This window comes from Choloepus didactylus, chromosome 10 (assembly GCF_015220235.1).
Source record: "Choloepus didactylus isolate mChoDid1 chromosome 10, mChoDid1.pri, whole genome shotgun sequence".
Classification (NCBI taxonomy): Eukaryota; Metazoa; Chordata; class Mammalia; order Pilosa; family Megalonychidae; genus Choloepus; species Choloepus didactylus.
The window spans coordinates 108,719,454-108,739,831 of NC_051316.1; the positions used below are offsets into that span (position 1 = coordinate 108,719,454).

The following is a 20,378-nucleotide window of genomic DNA, read 5'->3' on the forward strand; positions in this document are numbered from 1 at the left end:
GTGGGCGTGAGGACCATCTCAGCCTGGCTGGGGACTGTCAGATGCAGAGGCTTGTATTTAGACAAAACATCCAGTGATTGAGGAATGAGGAGCTGGGGCAAGGTCAGCAGAGCCACAACGGGACTTATTAGGCAAGGGACAGGGGAGGATGGCCCCTTCCTTCTATGTGCTGGCCTGGATGTCTCCACTTGCAGTTTTCCCATCTCCCACTGGTCTTCCATTTTGTCCTAGCCTCTCCTTGTAAGTTCCTCCTCCTCCTACTGGACAGATGGGGAGACTGAGGCCCAAGGAGGCTGAGCACTGGGCACAGGAGCTAGAATTTGAGGACAGACCCCAAGCATCCCTGTACCAGGCCTCAGCCCTGCCCTAGCACCCCCACACTGATGGGCTTCCATCCCTCCAGCTCCAAGAACATCAGCTGGGTCTCAGGTACTGATGCGTAGGTTCCTGTGGACTCTGGGAAGACAGGCTGGATGCAGCTTGCAGACCGGATGGGCTGGGACCAGCCTGCCATGCTCACACCACCAGCCAGAACCCTGGTCCTCAGACCTCCTACATTCTGTCCCAACCACAGCCCCCCTCCAGCTTCCTGTCCCTGCAGTCCCAGGCCAGACACACCTTTTCTTCCTCCTCATGAGCAGGGGAAAGCACACATCACTGGGAGCCCAGTGTGCTGGCTTCTGGTCCCAGCTCGGCACTGTAAGAACTTTCCACTTGATCACTGCAGGGGGTGGGAGAGCCGCCCACAATGGGCGGTGCTTGGCAGCCCTCCTGGTGCTTAGCGCCTCCTTCTTTGGATGATGCTTGCGTCCAGACCTCTCAACCCTGGTCTAATTACCTTCAGCTCCCTACTCAAGCACCAGCACTGCCTGGCACACAATAAGTGCTCAATAAGGCCTGTCAATGGGTGAGAGAATGTTTATCCCTGATATCTGCACTAGACCCAGAGAATCTCAAGAGCAGGATCTATTTCTGACCTCTGGGGTCAAGCCTAGGCCCCAAACGCAGTAGGTACCTAGGGGTGTTAGGGAATCAAGTTGGCTTGGCTTCCCCAATTGGTACAAAAAACAGGTCTATGTGAGCTCCTCAGGGTTCAGACTGTCAGTGACTCCCATCCCCTTCCTCCTCAGACCCCAGTGATCTCTCCTTTGGAGATCTGGGCAAACTGAACTCCTGTCACCCCCAGCCCTGCCTGGGACCTGTGCCCCTCTCCCCACACCCTTCCTTCTGAAGCCCACTCCTCCATCTCCTCTGAGTGGGCTCCCCAGCTTTGAGCTCAGTCTCTACCTTCCATCGGCAGGAGCAGAGGGACCCAATGTTCTACCTGCTCCAGGTGAAAGCAGCCCCTTGCAGCCTCACCCACTGTTCTGCCTTGAGATCCTCAGGAATATCCCTGTTTCCCGTCATCACAAGCCTGGGACCCTCACTGTCCCTTGGCTCTGGCCCTCAGACCCCTTTGTGCCCAGCATCCCCAGCTTCTTCCCTGCTTTCTCCTTAGCAGGCATCGCTTATATACCAGGTCCTCTCTCCCCCTCTGCAGGATGTAAGCTCCAAGAGGGCAGGGCCTGTTCTCTGCCTTGTTCACTGCTGATTCCCAGCTCCTAGAGCTGTCCTGGGCACATATTAGATAGTCATTGGGTACAAAGTGCAGGAGTGAATGAATGAATGAACAAAAGCAATAATGATGCTAATGAGCAAGGTGTTCCCAAGAAATGAACATCACTACATACTGAACTTTAGCTTGTTTCATTGAACCCACATGATCACACTGTCATGAGCATGATTATTTTCTCCATTTTTCAGATGAGCAAAATTCAGGTTTAGAAATGGCCTGCCCTGGGCAGAACAGCCAGGAAGAGGTAGAACTAGGACTTGAACTCAGGTCTGTCTGACTCTGAGACCTGGACTCCTTACTCTTACAGAACAGTGGGTTTGAGCTCAAGGACCACCAGGGGCTTTGCTTACCGGGAGTCCAGGCTCTCCGGGGGTCCCGACACCACCTGGCATTCCAGGATGACCCTGCCAAGAGAAAGAGGTAAAAAGGGGAATCAGCCATGGAAGGTGCCCGTTCCTCCTTTGGCCGCAACCCAGCCTTGGGCCCTGAGCGCAGCAGTCAGGCTTCCCAGGTGGGAGAAGAAGCGGGTCCTCCTAAGCACCTGAGGCACATGGAGGCAGGTGGGGGAGAGCAGGGCTGTGACAGGAGAGAGCAAGAGGATGCAGACTTACTCCTTACCATCGACCCCTTGGGTCCCGGCACGCCTGGGGGTCCCATCATGCCCCGGTCCCCCTGTAATGGAGACAGCAATTCAGGGAGGGGTCATGACTGTGAGGTGGCTCTGTGGGGGAGGGTGGGCAAGTGCAGAGGGGCCTTCTGGAGGTCCAAAGAGAGGCAGAGACTTGCTCAAAGACTACAGAGTCCTTGCCCAGCTCCTGACCGCATCACCTAGGGTGGTGATGGGGTGGGTGGGAATCTGGGATTTCACTCAGCAGGAGCTGAGACCCCTGGCAAGTCCTGGGACGCCTGGGCATCTGCTGCAGCGTTCCACCCGGTCGGTTTCCCTAGGGCGAGGATGGTCTTGATTAAGGATGCACTAATTAGGTTATCCTCTTTGATCCTGCCCCATATCTTGTGGTCCTCATTAGACCCGGCACCCCCTGGACTGGGCTTGCAGAGGCGGATATGGCAACAGGAGGCATTTCTTTTCCTGCCTACCCCTCTGCCCCGCCCAAACCTAGATGAGACGCTGGAGGATTGGAGATATAACTCCTTCTCTCTTGAACAACCCAACTGGACTGGCCAGAGATGGCAGGTTTGGCCGACAGAGCTAAGCCAGGAGGCAGGAGCTCTGGGTTCTAATCCTGGCTCTGACTTTGTAACACCCTGTTTCTTGTATCCACCGATCAAGCAAACACTCACTGAGCACCAACTCTATGTTCTAGAACTACACACCAGACCCTGAAGATGCAATGGTGGGCAAAAACAGGCAGGCCCTGCTCACACAGAGCAAAACACAACAGGGAGGCTGACATGAGTCACCAAAACAGATGCAAAACAGAGGAAGGGCAGTGAGGGAGTGGGTCAGGGTGCTAAGGTGTTACCGTAGGGGATCTGACCCACCTGGGTGTGGGGGTAGTTAGGGAAGGCTTTCCTTAGGAAGTGTGGCTAGAACTGAGAGCTGAAGGATAATTAAGAGTTATCTAGGCATGAAAAAAGGTGGGGTGGGGGTGATTGGAAAGAGTGTACCTGGCAGAAAGCACAAAATGGGTAACAGTTTGGAGATGAGGATGGACGGGGGAAATTTGAGCAACAAAAGCAGGCCAGAGCTGGCTTTGCTACCGTACTACGGTTGTATCCTTGGTGGGGACTGGGAGAGGGCACACAGGACCTCTCTGTACAATTTTTTTTGCAACTGCCTGTCAATCTAGACTTATTTCAAAATAAAAAGTTCACTACAAAAGAAAAAGAGCACAGGGTCCGGGACACTGGGAATGGTAAGGAGCAAAGCTTAAGATAGGGATGCCTGCAAAGGAAGGTGGGGCCAGACTAGGATGGGTGCTGTCTCTGGGCCTCAGTTTCCCTTCTATCCAACAGGAATAATACTGGCTTTCCCAGAGGGTCTGCCTTGGGATCAGTTAGGCCCACCCAAAGGAAAGCACAAGGGCTCCCAGGGAAAGCCATAGGCTGTTCTTGAGCTGAGAGTCAACGTGAGGCTTAGCAGGCAAAGCGTGGCCTTTGGCAGTGAACCTGGTTCAAATCCCAGCTCTGCCACTTACTATTTGAGTGGCTTTGAGCAAGTCACCTTCCCTCTTTGAGCCTCAGTTTTCTCCTCTGTAAATAAGAGCTGCTGGTGGGGGGTGGGGCGGGGGGAATAACCAATAGAGTGAGCTGAAGAAATGGGCTCCTTTTTTAAAAAGATGGACCTCTCCCTCCCTCCTTCTCTGGATCAGCTGGTTGCCACACAAGTCTAACCGTGCTTGAGGGCCAAGTCGGGAGGGCAGGGCAGGACCCCTGGGGATGCTGAGAAAGGGGACTGTGAGGAGAGAGACCAGGGGAGAGCGCTCCACAATCCCCAGGTCACTGCCCCCTTTGCCGGTTAAAAAATCGAATACACACACTCTGTTCGTTTGCTTGTTCCCCTCAATGCCAGCTTACCTTTTCTCCTACAATTCCTGGCTCCCCGACCAGACCAATGAATCCCAGAAGTCCCTACAAGAAACATTTGTGAAAGCAAGAGAAAGGAGGAAACCGTGTGAATTTAGGGATGTGCTGAGTTTTCAAGGCAACGAGCGGACAATTTTCTGCCCCTGGAGCCTGATGCTCCCGTGTCCCCTGCCGGTTTAGGACTGGGTAACAGACCTAAGAGAGCCCTGCCTCTGCGGGCACCATGCTCACTTCCCTCACTCCATCAGATGCTTCTGATTTCGGAGCCAAGTGGTGGGGCCGCTGCCAGCATCCCTGGGATCGCCAGAAGCCGCCTGGGAGGTGGCCACGTTTGGAGAGGCCGGGGCGGGGGCGGCCTTCGGGCGGAGCTGGGAAGAAGCCCGCCGGGGAGAAATCTGTCCCCGTCTCTCAGGGCTCTGGGGCTGTTTCAAAGAGAGAAACACACCCGCTGGCGGGGATAGAAATACCGTAACATTGACTCCGCCAAGCAAATGGATTGAAATCTGGGAAGTGGGAGCCTTTTGCCTGTCTTCTGAAATGCTTCCTCTCGTCTTTCTGAAAGGGCACACATGGTGGTTCCTGTGGCTCTTTCTAACTCCGCTGGGTGAAAAAGTGGCCCTGTGTTCCGGGGGTTTCTTCTAGGCGGCTGGGGGCCTCACTGCGTCTGTGCCGTCCTGGCGAGGGGGAAGAGGCTAGAGTCCCGATGTCGGGGGGAGGGGGGCGGTGTCTGTGCAATTTCTCACCCAGGCCCAACCTCTTCCCTGTAAGGAAAAGGCAAGCAGGGAGTGGGGTGGGGGGCCTTGTATGGTTCAGAGTCGGGGGGCTTGTATGCAAAAGTGGCTTCGGAAGAATCCAGATTTGAGGCAAGGCGTTTCCAGGAGAACTAAAAAAGACCAAGGGATGCATGAATTTGTCCTGTAAAATCTGCTCCCTGTCTCCCTTGGGCCTGACCAGAAGCTGACCAGAAGTTGTACACTCAGACAGTAAAGGGACCCTTCAGTCAACTGGGATGAGAGGATGCCAACCAGTTCTGAAGGCTTCGCTCTGCAACCGACACTTGGCCTTCTAAAAGACAGTTTAAAAGTGGCATCCTAAAAGGCAACTTAGGCTAGTCCTCGATGCCATGGCCTGGGATTTCACCTCTGGGTTGTTTGGCTGCAAGCTTACACAGCATCCCCTCTGGCCCGGGGCTGCAAGCAGGACCCAGCCCTGGGACCCTGGCGCCTTTGCCATCCAAGAGGGATCCTGTGCTGCCCCTGGCTCACTTGGCCCAGAGACCCCTTCCAGGATGAGATATGAAGGGTGAGGGGTACAGTACAAGGTGTGAGATCCTGGCTAACATATGACAGAAAATAACCCAGCCCTTGACTTCTGGAACAACTTGCTTTCAAAAACCAAGTCCGAGCATTTGCAAGGAGATGGCAGTAGTAAAATAACGACTGCAATGGAATGAGTGCTCACTGTGAGCCAAGCCCTGGGCCTGGTACTTTGTCTATGTCATCGTCATTCAACCTGCACGTCTGTGGCCCTTGGAAAAATCTCAGGCCCTCTCTGAACCTCATCTGCAGACTGGGGTGGGGAGGTCGGGGAAGGATGATAAAGGTCCCTGCCCCCTGGTGTTGTTCCAAGGCTTCAGGATAATGCAGGGCACACGCAGGCACTCAGTAAATATTCGTTCCCTCCCACCGCATCCTAATTTATTTTAAAAAGGCACAGGGTTAAGACAGAGGCCTGAGCTCCCCACAAGGGAGCAGTCAGACATTTAGAGGATGCTGAGTGCAGGGAATAACAACCGCTCTGTTAAGAGGCCCCTGTCCGCCTGGCCCACAGAAACAGAAATTTCATAGCTACTTTAAATTTATGAGTTGTTGGGTCCTGGTAGGCAGGCAGGTCATAAACCTCAAACAAGAAGCCAAACAGCATCCTAATGAATAAGGGTCATACAGCAAGTGCCCCATTACCCTGCTCCCCCCCACCCTGGGGACCCCCAGGGCGCTCTCCCAAAACATCCTGGCTTGCGTGTCCTGTGGGTGGAACTGAGGCTGGTTCAGGGAAGCCAGCTCCAGAGTTTCCACTTGGCAGGTCGGATGGGGAAGCAGCTGTAGGCACGGGTGTCTCCTCTTTGGCCAGCAAGATGGTACAGGGGAGGAGGCAGCTTTTTCACCTGCAGCGGGCATTGCACACACAGGAGCTGAGTCCCTGATTTTGGAGAGGAGGCTGGCCTGGTCCTCATGTTGATCTAGGGCCATTGCCTGCTAGGAAGCTTTTCTCCCTCCCTCCTTCCTTCGCTCATAGAACATTCTGCAAAGTTGGGATGCAACCAAGGACTAGATGGTGGTGAATCCTCGGCTGGACTAGGCACCTCAGGGTTAGGTATTTACAGGTCCCTGGACAGAGCTTCTGGAAGGCAAGGCCCTCATGTCATCACCTTTGTATCCCCAGCACCTAGGACAGAGCCCTGTAAGCAGTCTGAGCTCTAACTAGCTATAAGATAAATGAAAGTGTTCAGGAGGGTCGAGGCGTTTGCCAGCCCCTCCCGATGGGTGAAGGACATGCTCTTGAGAAGCCAGCAGACCTAAGTGTCAATTTTGGCTTTGACAGTTACTGCCTGTATGATCTTAGGCAAGTTACTTAACTTCTCAGAGCCTCGGTTTCCCCAGCTGCAGAATGAGGATAAGAATGCCTATCGTCATAGGGTTGTTGGGGGAAATTGCAGGTGACTGTGTATACAGCTTTTGGCCCAGCGCCTAGTATGGAACAAGCACCCAGTAAATGTAGCTGCTGCTCTGATTATAAGGAGTTCCTGTGGTGTGAGCTTTGCAGCTCTTTCATAGGGAGACCCGATTCTGCCATGAACAGGAAAGTGGCGCCCTTTATAACGGCCACCTGGGGAGGGTTGCACGGAAGCAGCTGGTGAGGCATCCCAGCATGCCTCCTGGCAGCCGCAGGGCTCCAGCTCTGCCTCACAGCTCATGCTATGGTGCAAGCTGGAGGCAGCTGGCTGGCGGCTCTGCTGGCCGAGCAGGCCTGGGGCTGCCCCAGGTGCTGGTCCCACCCCTCCTGGCCCCAGGTTTGCCACCACCCTGCTTTGTCATCCTGGTCAAGCCTGTTCTCTTCCATGGACCCCAGATTGTCAATGTGAACTAGAATCCAGGGGTTCTTAAGCTGGGGTCCATGGATGGAATGCAGAGGCTGCATACACTTGCCACTTGGATGGGAAAACCTGCAACTTTTATTTTCACTAACCTCTAGTTGAAATTTAGCATTGCCTTCAAATATGAGTGTAGGCAACAAACCACAATTGTATTAGCAGTACCTGTGACTTTGTCACAGATACTTACGTGTCGCACTCTAGTCGTTGCTATAGAGATGTCAAAATGCCACCAAGGCTCGTCCCTACGTCAAAATTTAGGCAGTTGTCAGGCCTGCTGCTCGATCTCACGATTTAACACATTAATCAACAAGCATATATGAGTATATCATATTTTAACACAAAAATCATAATTGTATTCCAATATAGTTGGTTTCCTTTCTAATCCTTTTTTTAAAAATGCCTTTACAAACTCTATCCTGAGAAGGGGCCCATGGCTTCCCCAGCCTGCCAAAGGGGTCTAAGACTCAAAAAAAAGATTAGGAACCCCTGGCTACAGTGATTTCCAAAGACCCTTTGTGTCCTGACATTCTAGGATTCTGATTACCTGTTTCCCAAGGGACCTAAAACCAACCTAACAATGAAATTGAACGTGCAGATTATATTGCCTCTTTTTTTTTCCAATCAGGAAATACATCCAGGCTGTGGAAGCCCTTCTAAACTCCTGGGCTTCCCACAGAATGTGCTTGAATGATGCTGGAAAGATTTAAAAAATCCAGGCCTCCCCCTGCTCCAATTCCTTTCTCCCCCCCAACAGATGTTCCAGGCCTGAGGAGGAAATCCATTGCATGCGACTCTCACGCCATCACACGTTTCTCTGTGCAGCCAAATTCTTCTGGGTCCCCGGCATCGTCCTTTCTTCCAGCCCGAGACAGCCCCTCCCAGGGTGCTGGGGAGGCGAGGCCTTCATTTAGGGAGTGGAAGAGACTACCACCTTCTGACCTCAAGCCCAGAGGGTCAGTGTTCAGGAGACACAGGGGCTGGGAGAAGGACCCAAAGCTGCCCCCCCACCTCCAACACTCAGAGCTGCTGCTCTCCAGCCCCGAGGGCCCTGGCACTTGAAAATGAAGATGGTGATCCTCAAACCTCCTCTATGACGATCAGTTATAATCTCCTCTTCAGACCTTGGCTCGGTTCGAATTTCATTTTATATCTTTTAAAATTTAGGGAGGCCTCAATCAAGAGCCCTAGGAAAGTAAGTTGCGCTTCTATGACCTTCCCTTTCCCCATCTGTAAATCAACGGAGGCACACATGATTGCAAACGGATCTTCCAGCTTTGAAGTTCTGGGAGCCAAGTCGTGTAACCTCTTCGGGCAAATACACTGAAAACATCTGTGCAGAGTCAGGCCACGGGGAATGGCTGTGACGACGACTGCTGGCTTTCTCCTTCACTGACCTCACCTCTTGGAGACTCAGTGTCCAAATCAATGAAAGGGGGAGGATAAGCCACCCCCTTGCAAGCTGTCATGAGAATTACATGAGGACAGACCACATGCCCAGCAGATGGAGTCTTATGTGTACACACCATCTCACAGCTGACTCACCTGCTCTCCCACGGGCCCCGGCCGCCCGGGATTTCCTGGCTCCCCCTGCAAGGAAACAAAAAAGAGGGTCTCTTGGGGTGGGAGGATGGGGGCCCAGGGGTCCTGGGGAATACCCGAGGCTACTAGCTTTAGTCCCCATCGGTGGGGATGGCCCAGAAACCTCATGCTCAGAGTCTGGCCTTGGAGACCCCAAACAAATGGAAGGACAAAGGGACACTTGGACAGACCCTCTGGTCCCATTCCCTCCAAATGACTCGTGGCAGATGACTTGGCATCCTGATGTCTGTATCCTTTTGTCAACCCGTCACATTTTGTGGAGATGGAAGCCGAGGCCCAGAGAGGTGAAGTGACTGGTACAAGGTCACACAGTGAGGCTAGAATTTGAACCTTGGTCTGCCTGATTTAAATCCCCATTCTCACTACAGCATGCCACCCCACCCCACCCCCAGGAAAGCAGGGAAGTGGGGAGTCACGGCACCTGACCCCAACCCACCAGAGCTCAGCCACAGGGTGACCCTTACGAGGTTCATCTCTGCTCTGGGCTCAGCTGCCCCAGCCGTAAAATGAGGGAAACAAAACAGACTCGTCTGTTTCCCAGACTGTTTCCAGCTCTCCTGCTTGGCTGCCTATCGTGGCCTTGTCTGTTAGCTCCCTCCCTTGCTGGGGGTGCATCCTGCTCCTTTAGGCATCTGGAGGTGAGGAGGCTGCCCTTTTGGGCTTCTGAAGCCTCTGGAAATGAAAGGCAGGGTCAATGTAACTAAAGCACAGCCGCCTCCAGCCATCTCCCCACAGTGGGAGCTGGAGAGAAGCAGGCAGGCCATGGTAAAATCCACCCAGGCCCTGCCACTGCTCGTGCCACAGAAACCCGCTGATATCTGAGGGAAAAAGGCCAAGTTCTCAGAGGGAAGTGCCCAGGCTTGGGTGAGCTGGGAGCTTCCCACAACCCTCTGGCTCAAAAATGGATGTGGCTGACCACAGCCCTGTCGGAGCCTCCCTCCCCTCCATCTCCTCCCCCAGACCTGATGTTCATGAAAACCTGAGGGGCCAAGACAGATGTCTGGGCCATGTCCCCCGAAGGGAGGGGAAGGAGCCCTGGGCAGGCGGGTCAGGAGACCCGGCTCCCCCTGGCCATGCCCTAACCCCTGGGGAATCATCCATGTCTAAACATGGCCCAGGGATCCCTGCTCAGGCAGGCTGAGAAAAGCCAACCCACCGAGAGGAGTCCTTGGAAAACCACCAAGGGAGGCCACCCATGGGTTGAGGGTCCTTTCTCCCACCTGGCCAGTTCTTTTTAGATAACATAAGAAAAAAAAAATTGCTAACAAAAGTAACACACACGTATTGTACCTGATGGGGAAATACAGAGGCCCAGAGAAGACAACAGAAATGTCTATAATCCTCCTCCCTCATGCAGAGATAACCCGGTCAACACTCCAGGCTGCGCTACGTGCACACAGGCCCTGCTGCAGGTTCGCCCTCGAATATTCCGTTTTCTAACCCACCTCCCTCCCAATCCCTCCCACAGGCCTTTTCCCATTTTGTTAAACATTCCACAGCACCATTTTTGGGGGAGGGGCATTGCACCCCATTACCTGAACAGTGCCCCAGTGCTTTGCACGCAAGGTCTGTCCATTTTTTGTCTGTTATAATACTTGGTGATAAAATGGAGCCATTTTCCCCCCTTTTCACAACTGGCTGTGAGATCTGGGGCTTGGCCTGAGGCCATTGTACGTAGGACCCCTCTCCCCTCTTTTCTTCTGGCATTCTTCCCGCCCCCTCCCCAGCCCAGCCACCGCTAGCCTGAAGCCAGTGTCCATCCCCAGGTCCCCTCACCTTCACGCCATCCGGGCCTGGCCTCCCAGGGAACCCCTTCCTGCCAGGTTGACCCTGCAACAGAGAGAGTTGGATGAGAGGAACTGGGCAGGGACTGCACTGCTGGGGGCTGGGAGCAGGGGAGGTTCACCATGCTCTGGGAGGGCCCTGATGTCACCAGGCACCTGGGGCCACAGGGACGGTCTCCAACTGTGTGAGCTCAGGAAAGTCTCTCTCCTCCCTGGCTGCTCTCCATCCTCCTAAACAGGGATGATGATACCTGCCTTCCCTTGGCAGAATGCACAGGGCACCGGTGAATGTGATCCCCAAAGTGCAGTAGAGAGAGCCCGGGGGGGTCCCTGAGACCCTTTCAGGGGGTCCGTGAGGCCTAAACTATTTCACGATGATACTAAGGTGTCATTTGCATTTGTCACTCTCCTGCTCTCGAGTGTAAGCAGCGTTTTCCAGAGGCTACATGACATGTAATATTGGCAACAGACTGAATGCAGAAGCAGATCTGAGAATCCAGCTGACTTCTATTACACTAGACATTAAAGAGATTTGCAAATATGGTAAAACAATGCCACTCTTTTCACTAAATCATTTTCCTTTGGAAAATAGAGCTATTTTGGAAAATAGAGCTATAAGAAGATTATTTGTGTTAGCATGAAATGTGTTTATTATTCATGCTGAGTGAATTAAATAAACATTTTTTTAATTTCTCAATTTTAATTATTAACATGGTAAACATCAATAGATGTACCCCACATAAAACAAAAGCTCTTTGGCTCAATGAGTTTTAAGACTGTAAAGAAGTCCTGAGACCAAAAAATTCACGAACCACTGGCTTACGCAATTGTGATAAAGGTAGAAGTGGGACAAGCGACTTCCGGAAGGCTGCTCAGGGCAGTGGACGGAGCACAGGCTTAGTTCCAGGCAAAGCATCCCCACTTCCCGGCTGGGTATGGGGCTCAATCCCTCCCACTCTTTGAGCCCCACTTTTCTCCCTCTGAGGGAACCAAGCTGTGCCCCTCTCATGTGAGAATCAAATAGAAAATGGACTCAAAGCTCCCAGCACGTAGTAGGGGCGCAGTGAAAGCCGGTCAGAGTCCGTCCTTGTCTCTCTCTCCTTTGGGGTCAGTGTTCTTTCTCGGGCTGGTCCAAGGTCCCCACTGATGATGTCTGTCCAGCAGCACCAACTAGAGGTTGCCCCGCCTGCTACGGCTGGCTCAGCTCTGACCAACTGCACCTCGGCCAGGCCAGGGACACTCACCTCCAAGCCTGGGACCCCTGGTGGCCCCATAGGTCCCTCATCTCCCTAGAGTCAGAGGAGACACAAGAGAGGGAAAAAGGAGAATGTTAACCTGGTGGAACTCTCAGAGGACTTTTCCTGTAAGGACAGGGAAATGGGGTAGGCAGAGGAGAGCCCCCTGAACAAAGGGGAACGGTGCACTGGCCTGTCACCAGGCCCCACCCAGGACACAGGTCCTCCAGTCACAGCCAAGAGGCCAGGCCACAGCAACTTTCGGGAGAATGGGGGCCCCTGTGTCGTCTGAATGTGACCAGCCGTGTTCTCGGGGGTGCTGGGCAGGAAAGCAAAACCCCGTCCTGTGCTGCGGGGCACAGAGCCTCAGACGGCAGCCCAAAGACACCAGCTCTATTCTGAGTTCTGCCATGTATTCCCTGGCAAACTTAGCCTCACCGTGCCTCAGTTTCCCCATCTGTAAAATGGTGCAGAGTGGAGAGGGTCATCTCAAAGTATAATGGCTGGCTGAGTTGGTTTCCTAGAGGACAACGATGGCGCCTTATCTTTTCTTTGACACTATGTCCCAAATATAGCTCAGGATGGCATGCACAGTGTCTAGTGGATGTTTGATGAATGAAGGAAGGGGGGAGGGCTGGAGAGAGGGAAGAAATGAATAAGTGAATGAGTGAGTGAATGAATTAATGAAGCCATGAGCCAGTGCTGTATTAGGGGCTTTCTCAACTGTGAGTGTGGACAGAAGCATGTGGCTAGTGCCTCCTTTCCCTCTTCTCCCCCTCAAGGCCCCACAGGCCCAGGCAGCCTCCAAATTGGTCCCTCCTGGCATGCCAAGCCTGCCCAAGGCTCCCTCCAGAGGCAGTTTCTGCTGCTGCTCTCCCCCAGCTTCTAGGGAAGTGGCCCCACGTGGCAGCCCCTGGAACCAGCGCTGGGGGATGGGGGTTGGGACCCTGCCAGGCCAGAACCGGCCCCGAGGAGGGATCCATGTCAGTCTGGGCCTCCCACACCCTAACCTCCGGGCTGTGTGTTGGGGTGGCCCCAGAGCGTGAGCTCAGGTGGGCAGTGGAGGGCCACAGGCAAACCAGGGGCTGGCTCAGGAGTGCCCGGCAGCCCTCCAGCTGGTGCCCCATCAGGCCTGCAGAAGTAAAAAAGGAACGCTCCACTCTACCAGTTGCTAGCTGTGTACTCCTGTGCCCACCCCAAGGAAGCTTCCAGGAGCACGGCGGTTAACAGCATAGGCCTCTAGGACCGAAGACAGAGAGCAGGCTGGGGACTTATTTTCAGGCCAGGATGGGGACTGGGTGGTGGGGGAGGACAGGCAGGGGGCAGGGCCAGAAGGTCTCACCTCGGGCCCCAGCTGCCCACGGGGTCCCGGCAGGCCTCGAGCTCCAGGCTTACCCTGGAGAGAAGGGGACAAAATGGGTGTCAGAGGCGGAACCTCCCACTCTGTCACCGGCTGCAAGACTCTGCCCAATTCCAAGCCAGGTAGCCAGCAGGCCTGTGGTTTCTGCAGAGCTGTCAGCTTCTTCAACTGGAGCTAGCCTGGGAGGGGACTCACCTTCTCGCCTTCTGGGCCGTTGTCCCCAGGGGGGCCAATATCTCCAGGGAAGCCCTGCGAGGAAGCAGAGAGCTGGGTCACCCGTGGAGCCAAAACACCCTGGGTTTCCATCCCGTCCTGCCTGGGATGTGACCCTAGGAGGGTCACTTAGCCACCCTGACCCTGCGATCCTCTGTTCTCAACCAGGGAACTGGGCAACAGCACCTGTACCCCAGAGAGCTGCTGGGAGAATTAAAAGAGAAGGTACACGACTATACTTAGCATGGGGTCAGGAGCAAGTGAGGCCATCAGACCAGAATTTCCAAGGCCTGAGTGGCCGCTGGCAAGGGGCTAGGGGTGTCCTAAGACATTGCTCCCCTTAGCCCTGGAAGAGGCCAGGCAGGGCCTGGGGTGGCCCCAGAGCCAGCCACGACCTGCCTTCAGAAGTCTCATCCTTCAACTGCAGTGAACCCGTAAGAATGATTATTTTCTGAGTTTGCTGTGAACTTGAGAGGGTTCAGGCCTCTCCATGTCAGGCCTTCCATGTCAGGCCCTGTCAGAGGCTGAAATCCCCTCTACATCCTGACCAGCCTTTCAGAATCTACCCCACGCCACCAATGGGAGCTCACTGCCCCGCCAATGTGGCCTGTTCTCATTTTTGACTGTGTGATCAAATGACCTTCCCAATGCAGAGCAGAATTCCCTCCCCTTCCCCTCAAAATTCTTGGGGCCCTACAGAGCACCGTAGTCTTTGCACAGCGTGGAGAGAAGCAGCCCCATCCCCACAAGTCTGCCCTTCTCTGCCCCTTCAACCACTACCAGTCAGGGGTCCAGGGCCTCTGGGCCTGGCTGTCTCCCACAGCCAGCTTCCGTTGTTGGTTATCCTCTCAAGAGTGGATTGCCAGGACACCCGTGGATGTGGTCTGATCAGCACAGACCACTGTAGAACATCCCCTCCCTTGTTTGCAGTGCAATAGCTCTGTTAATTCAGCCTAGAACCCTGATAGCTTTAGGGGCAGCCCTACTACACTCTCAGTTTTCTGCCAGCTAGAAACAAGAAATCTGTATTAGTTGAGTTCCTGCAGCCAAAATGCCACACCCACCTTGCCTTCATAAATTTTCTTTTTTTTTCCTTTCTCTTTTGACTTTTTAGTAGTGCCTATTAGACTCCAGCTCAAACGTCTTCTCACCCTTCCCACTGGTAAAGTCAAGCATGATTCTGAATTGGGAGCTAATACAAGAAGCCAAAGCCCAGTGTCTTTTTTTTCAAAATGGGAGGGTCAAAATCCTGTTTTGCCACTGATTCACTGCATGACCCCGGGCAAGTTCCTTCGTGGGGCCTCAGTTTCCACATTTGTAAAACAGTGACCACAACCCACCTTCCAGGGCCGTTCTGGGGCTTGAATGGAATACCAGGAGGAGAGCACTTAGCTGAGTGCCTCGTGCCTAATAAGCGCCCAAGAAAAATCTGTATCCCAAATGACTTTGGATCCTGTGTCCTAGGAAAACAAGTCTGCCTGGGGTGGGCCCATCTCTAGTGACAACTTGGTAGTCGGGGTGCTGACCGAATCTTGGTGCTCCCACACATGTGGCCCACTGAGGAGTGAAGGAGGCGATCCACCCAGGGCTGGGGGGCTCGGAGCTCCTTCCCACACAGCACGAAAGCAGGCAAAGAGCCAGGAAGGTGCAGACACACTTCTGTCTTCAGCCAAGCAGAGCCAATTCTGGATACCGAGTCAGCCAATTTAAACAGAATGCAAAGACGGGGTGACAGACCCCAATTTGTCCAGGGGCCCAGCATGGACCTTATTCATTACTAGCTGGCAGAGTGGCCCTGAGGAAGTCACTTCCCTGCTCAGCTTCCTCATCTGTAAAATGGTGGTATTGATGTCTGTCTCCTAGTTATGGTGACGATGCTCCCAGCCCTGGGAGGTGACGAATAAATGGGGGGTGAATGTGCTTTCCTGCCCCTCACTGATCAGACTTCTTGGGAACAGAACCCAGGCCCCCAGGAAAGACTTTCTCCACAGTGACCAGAGGAGGGACTCAGGGCCACAGAAGAGACCAACTCCATTTGTCTACAGACAGGACTGTGTGGCGGCCAAAGTCAACATGGTGCAAAGACAGAACATGCAGACTTCATGAAGCATCCCGTCATCCATCTGGGGGATACCAGGAGTGATCGTTGGAAGGGTCCAGAGAACTGGACAGAGCCAGACTTTTCTCTCGGAGGCAGGGACCTTGTGGATAAGCAAGGCTGGAGATCACAGAGTTGGGGGTGCTGGGGGGCTCTGGCTGGGGCTGGCCTGACCCCGGGGGACCTGGGTGCAGAGATCCGGAGAAGGACAACACCCAGCTCAGTCTAGTTCTCTCCTCGCATTAGAGAGGGGGACAAGGAGAGCTTGACCAGCGTGTCGCGCTCCATTCTATGTGAAGGCTGGTTGATAATAAGTGTTCAACGTCCACATGCCAATTTTCATGTATTAGAAACTCTCAGGGTTCCTCCTCTCTCAACTAGAGTTATTATATTAACTGCTAAATCCATCCTTCATTATTCCTTATTCTTCTTTGAAAACCCAGAATCCTAAATTTGGTTCTTGCTCCACAGTCAGGAGCTCTGAGCCTTGACCTTTTCCAAGGTCGTCATAGGTGGCCGGGAAAGTTCCAGGGCTCACAGGGAACTCTGGGTGCTGAGAATGGGGGCTCCAGTTCAGGGTCCACACACTAGAGCCCCAGAGGCTTTCCTGATGGAAACTTTGCAGCAGCCCCACAAAGCTGGGAAGGGACTCTGAGGCCAGCTTCTTGCCCCCACTGCATTTAAGAGCCCCTGGGTAAGCCAGGAGGAGCAGAGGCCAAAAAGGAAAGACCACTGATCTAGGGATTTCTGTCCTCAGTCCTGTTTCTCACTTGCTGTGTGGTCTCAGGCAAGTTCCTCTCCCTCTCTGGGCCTTGATTTCCCAAGGACAACACTCAGTACAACCTGTACCCAGACCCAGAGAAATGGGACATCACATACCTCGGGGCCAGGGGGCCCAGGAAACCCAAAGGATCCTTTGTCTCCAACTTTGCCCTGTGGAAGAAAAGCAATTGTGAGGGTGGGGTGGGGGGTAAGTGAAGGCCAACCCCTCGCCTTATTCTTCTGGCTGTGGGTAGTTGGAAAAATTCAGGTGTATCTGGATGAAATCTGCCTTGACACATAGGGTTTGAGGCTACTGCTCAAACCCTGTCTCTGTCCCTTCCTGGCAGTGGGACCCTGGACAAGTCACTTCACCTGCAGAACCTTGGTTTCCTCATCTGTATACTGGGAGCAGTAATAACTCCCTACCTCCTGGGGTTGCTGGCAGCCTGCAAAGAGATATGCAAAAGATGTCTAAACAGCACCCCCTGCTACTAGGAAAAATGTTACTATTGTTCACAAGGCATCAGGCCCCTGGACTCCTGCCTGGCTCTGCCAGTGCCCAAGGGCTGGCTACAATGCTGGGCCTCAGTGACCCCATCTGCAAAATGGGCCACTCATCATTCTTACCCTGCTCTGATTGCCCCCCCCCGCCCAGGGCTGCCACAGGAGGAATGGGATCCTAGGTGTGAAGGCCGCATCCCCTCACCATTCAGAGTATCAGAGGAGGAGGAGGAGGAGGTACTTACCAGAGGCCCTGGCCTCCCCCGTGCGCCTGGGAACCCTGGCAACCCCTGGCTCCCCTGGAAAAGACCCAGAGCAGGCTGCGGTTAGTGAGGAACAGAAACTGGCCAAGTGATCGGCTGCTCCGAGGCCTGCAGTCCACCCACCTTAGAGGAGGAAGAGCCCTCACTTTTCTTACCAGGCAGGATCACACCTGCTTGGCACCCCTGTAGGCTGGGCACAGGTGATGCAAAGATGAAACAAGCAGCCCCTGTCCTCACCAGGTAGTCCTGGAACCTGGGACCTCAGGGCTCTGAGCCGGCCCAGCAGCACCCTCAATGTCTGGGAGCTCCAAAGACTGGGGCCCAGCAGGAGAAGCGGAGGGAGGTGCTGAGGCTGGGCCAGGCCAGGCCAGGCAGGAGAGAGGGAGAGGGGGAGCTGGCCTACCTCTGGGCCTTGGTGACGGGCTGGGGGAGGTCCAGATGTGGCTACCTGGTGCCAGACGCAGGCATAAAGGAGCTGGCTTCAGCAGGCCCAGCTGGGCTCGAGGAGTCAGAAGAAGGGAAGGGCAAATGCAGAGGGACCTGCTCAAGGGGCCCCGAGTACCAGGGGTAGGGGCCAGATCTTCACTGTGGGAGCAGCTGTGAGCCACAGAGGGTGCGTGAACAAAGAGCAGAGCTGTGCCCTCAGAAGAGCAATTTTGTAGCACGGGGAGGGAAGAGGCTGAGGGCCTGGAAAGGGGACAGGCCACTGAGAAGTCCAAGTACAAGATGACGAGAGTGTGGACTGAGGATGGATGTGGCTCAACAAAACGAAACCATCTCACAGGTGGGCCCTGGTCCAGGACGTGTGCTGGGAAGGCAGGACCAGGAGAACAGCAGGGTCAAGGGCAAGATCAAGGGGCAGGGGAGAGAATCAGATGCAATTACCTTGTCTCCTTGGAATCCAGTATCTCCTGAAACACCTGGAACCCCTTGTTCACCCTAAATGCACAGCAGCAAAGAAGGTTACAATGGAACCACCGTGGGCTCCGGAAGCCTCCCCAGCATCAAGTCCCTTGCAGGGGTACAGCTTGTTCCCAAAGTCGAGCTGACCAGCAGCAGTCTTGTTAGGGCGAGCGACGGGCACCAGGGAGCCTGGGTGGGGAAAGCAGGTCCTAGGGAAGGGGGTCATGAGCTGACCTATCTGTGGGCCTGCCTGGGGGTGGCCCAGATTGCTGAAAACGCCACGAACAGAAGCTTAAACCACCCAGTGTCACCTGGCCTTTCCTGGGAATCAAAGTGTTTCTTGATCTTTCCACCTCTTCAGCACCCATGGATGCTGTCCCCCAGGGGCGAGCATAGCGCGTCCAATAGCCCTACGCTCCTGGGGTTTTCTGAGTGCTTGCATCTGCTGCTTGATACTGTGCAGCACCAGGCTGCGAGCTGTCACTTCTTCTTTCTGTAGGAATTTCTGGGCCAGCAATCAGCTTAACTTTACTTCCAATTAGCTGCTTTTAATCAACTGTAGCATGAGAAACCAGATAGTCTGGCTTGTTAGAATGAGATGCAAACGGCAAGGAAATCAGTCTTCAATGCCAGTCCGGGTGTTTCTTCTCTAAGAGGACGTTGGGACGATGTCTATGGCCCAGGCGTGGTGATGCTGGTTCTACCTGCCAGAGACCCCTCCTTTCCCTGCCTGTTTCAACCGTGCTCTGGTTGACTGAGATTACCCAGGAAGCATGCTGTCACAGGTCAGGAGAAGTCTCCCTCAGGGCCGACCCATTGCACACAACCCTCACCATTTCCAGCTTTCCCTGCTGGACTTCACCAACAGTCTGCGGGCCCCAGGACTCAGAAAACACCCACAGCCCCGGGAGCAGGAGAAGAATGAGGAGGAAAACTCAGAACAAACAGAGACTCTTAGAGAACCCATGCGGCTAAGGCCATGTCCTAGCAGGAGGACTTCCTTGGTAGAACAAAAGCCAGATTTTTTTTTTTTTTTTTTTTTAATTTTTTTAACTTACTTTGGTTTTTCTAGTTTGGAATCTCCTGTACAACATCCTGGAGTTTTGGAAACCAAGGAACATTTTTTTTCTTTTTAATGTCCAAAGGAGGAGGGAGGGGATAAACATTTTTTTTTTTTTCAATTTAGTAGGAAAATATAAAAGTTTAAAAGCCATCTAAGAAATGAGGGCAATCGATTTGGAGAGCGCTGGGCTGAAGCAGGAACCTTGGTTCCAGAATGCACTTCCACGCTGGGTGCGGACGAGCCAAGTGGTTGTAAGCGGGCCCAGCGCCAGGCTGGGTCATGGAAAATCTGGGATTCCAGGCAGGAGCGACCAGGGAGCATAAAGGGATGGCTTTGTCATCCCAGGGGAGGGCGAGGGGCAGGAGGCATGACCAGAACCCCGTCCCTGTGACTTCAGACCCCTCCCCAACCAGAGGGGCAGAAATGAGAACACTTCTTTTTGTTTTGGGTTTGTTTTTTGTTTGTTTGTTTGTTTTAATTTTTGCCGCAAAGACTTACTTGATTTTCCTGAAAACTATGGGCAAGAAAATAATTTCCTCCCCCCCCCTCCGGAGCCTTCCCAATTCTCAGTGTCTGGTCAGCCTGCCAGCTGAATTCTATGTAACACATTTGTTTCCATGTTCCCGAAGAAACAGTGAGCTGGAGGCCAGCTCTGCAAAGGGGCTATAAAAAGCTCACTGCCTACACTCCCATTTTTCCCAATTTCCTTTCTTTCTCCCTTGTCCGTGACTTCAGCATTTCCAGAGCACTGATGTCTCGAGTCTCAGGATAAACAGGTAGCTGCCGGGAAACCCCTGCCTCCAACAGAAAGCCCCTTAATCTAGAGAGGGGTTGCCAGGGTAGAGGGGGCTTAGCAGCCAGCGGGCAGAGCCAGTGGGTGGGCTGCAGCGGGAGGCTTTGGGTGTGGCAATAGGAGAGGCCAGAGTTGGAAACAGGTGAAGAAAGGATGGGGTTAGCATTACCCCAGGCTGGAGAAAACATTCAAGTGTGCCCATTTTAGCCCAATGATTCTAACGTTCCAAGAGAGGGCTGGGCTGGCTTCCCCAGGAAATCACTTTCCTTTGGCACATCTCTGACCCACTTTGGGTCTCAGTTTCCTCAGTATGAGATGAGGGCACTGGAGGAGGTGACTTTCAACAGTCTTGACCTTCAGACCCCAATTCTGCTTTGTGGTTGAGGTCCCCAGAGCCAGATACTTGGGTTCAAATCCTAATACTTCCTACCTCATGGCAGGTGTGCATGTTGGGAGATGGGGGGTTTGGAGGGATCGTGGGGTAATCC

At 53.7% G+C, this 20,378-nt stretch overlaps 1 protein-coding gene across 6 annotated transcripts in view; it reads right to left on the minus strand.

Annotated features, from left to right (window-relative positions):
- Positions 1–20,378, minus strand: part of COL27A1 (collagen type XXVII alpha 1 chain) — a 153,552-nt gene that overhangs the window by 59,810 nt on the left and 73,364 nt on the right. For 5 of the 6 annotated variants that reach the window (XR_005210656.1, XM_037797559.1, XM_037797556.1 and 2 more), the window contains 11 exons: positions 18,017–18,070; positions 17,114–17,167; positions 16,485–16,538; positions 13,490–13,543; positions 13,277–13,330; positions 11,944–11,988; positions 10,692–10,745; positions 8,859–8,903; positions 4,154–4,207; positions 2,234–2,287; positions 1,966–2,019 (listed from right to left, as the gene is read on the minus strand). Coding sequence is in view for 5 of the 6 variants with exons in the window: in XM_037797559.1 (XP_037653487.1) it covers positions 1,966–2,019; positions 2,234–2,287; positions 4,154–4,207; positions 8,859–8,903; positions 10,692–10,745; positions 11,944–11,988; positions 13,277–13,330; positions 13,490–13,543; positions 16,485–16,538; positions 17,114–17,167; positions 18,017–18,070 (576 nt within the window). In the remaining variant the exon portion in view is untranslated. The remainder of the gene's footprint in view (positions 1–1,965; positions 2,020–2,233; positions 2,288–4,153; positions 4,208–8,858; positions 8,904–10,691; positions 10,746–11,943; positions 11,989–13,276; positions 13,331–13,489; positions 13,544–16,484; positions 16,539–17,113; positions 17,168–18,016; positions 18,071–20,378) is intronic. The other variant, XM_037797558.1, reaches the window with a different exon arrangement.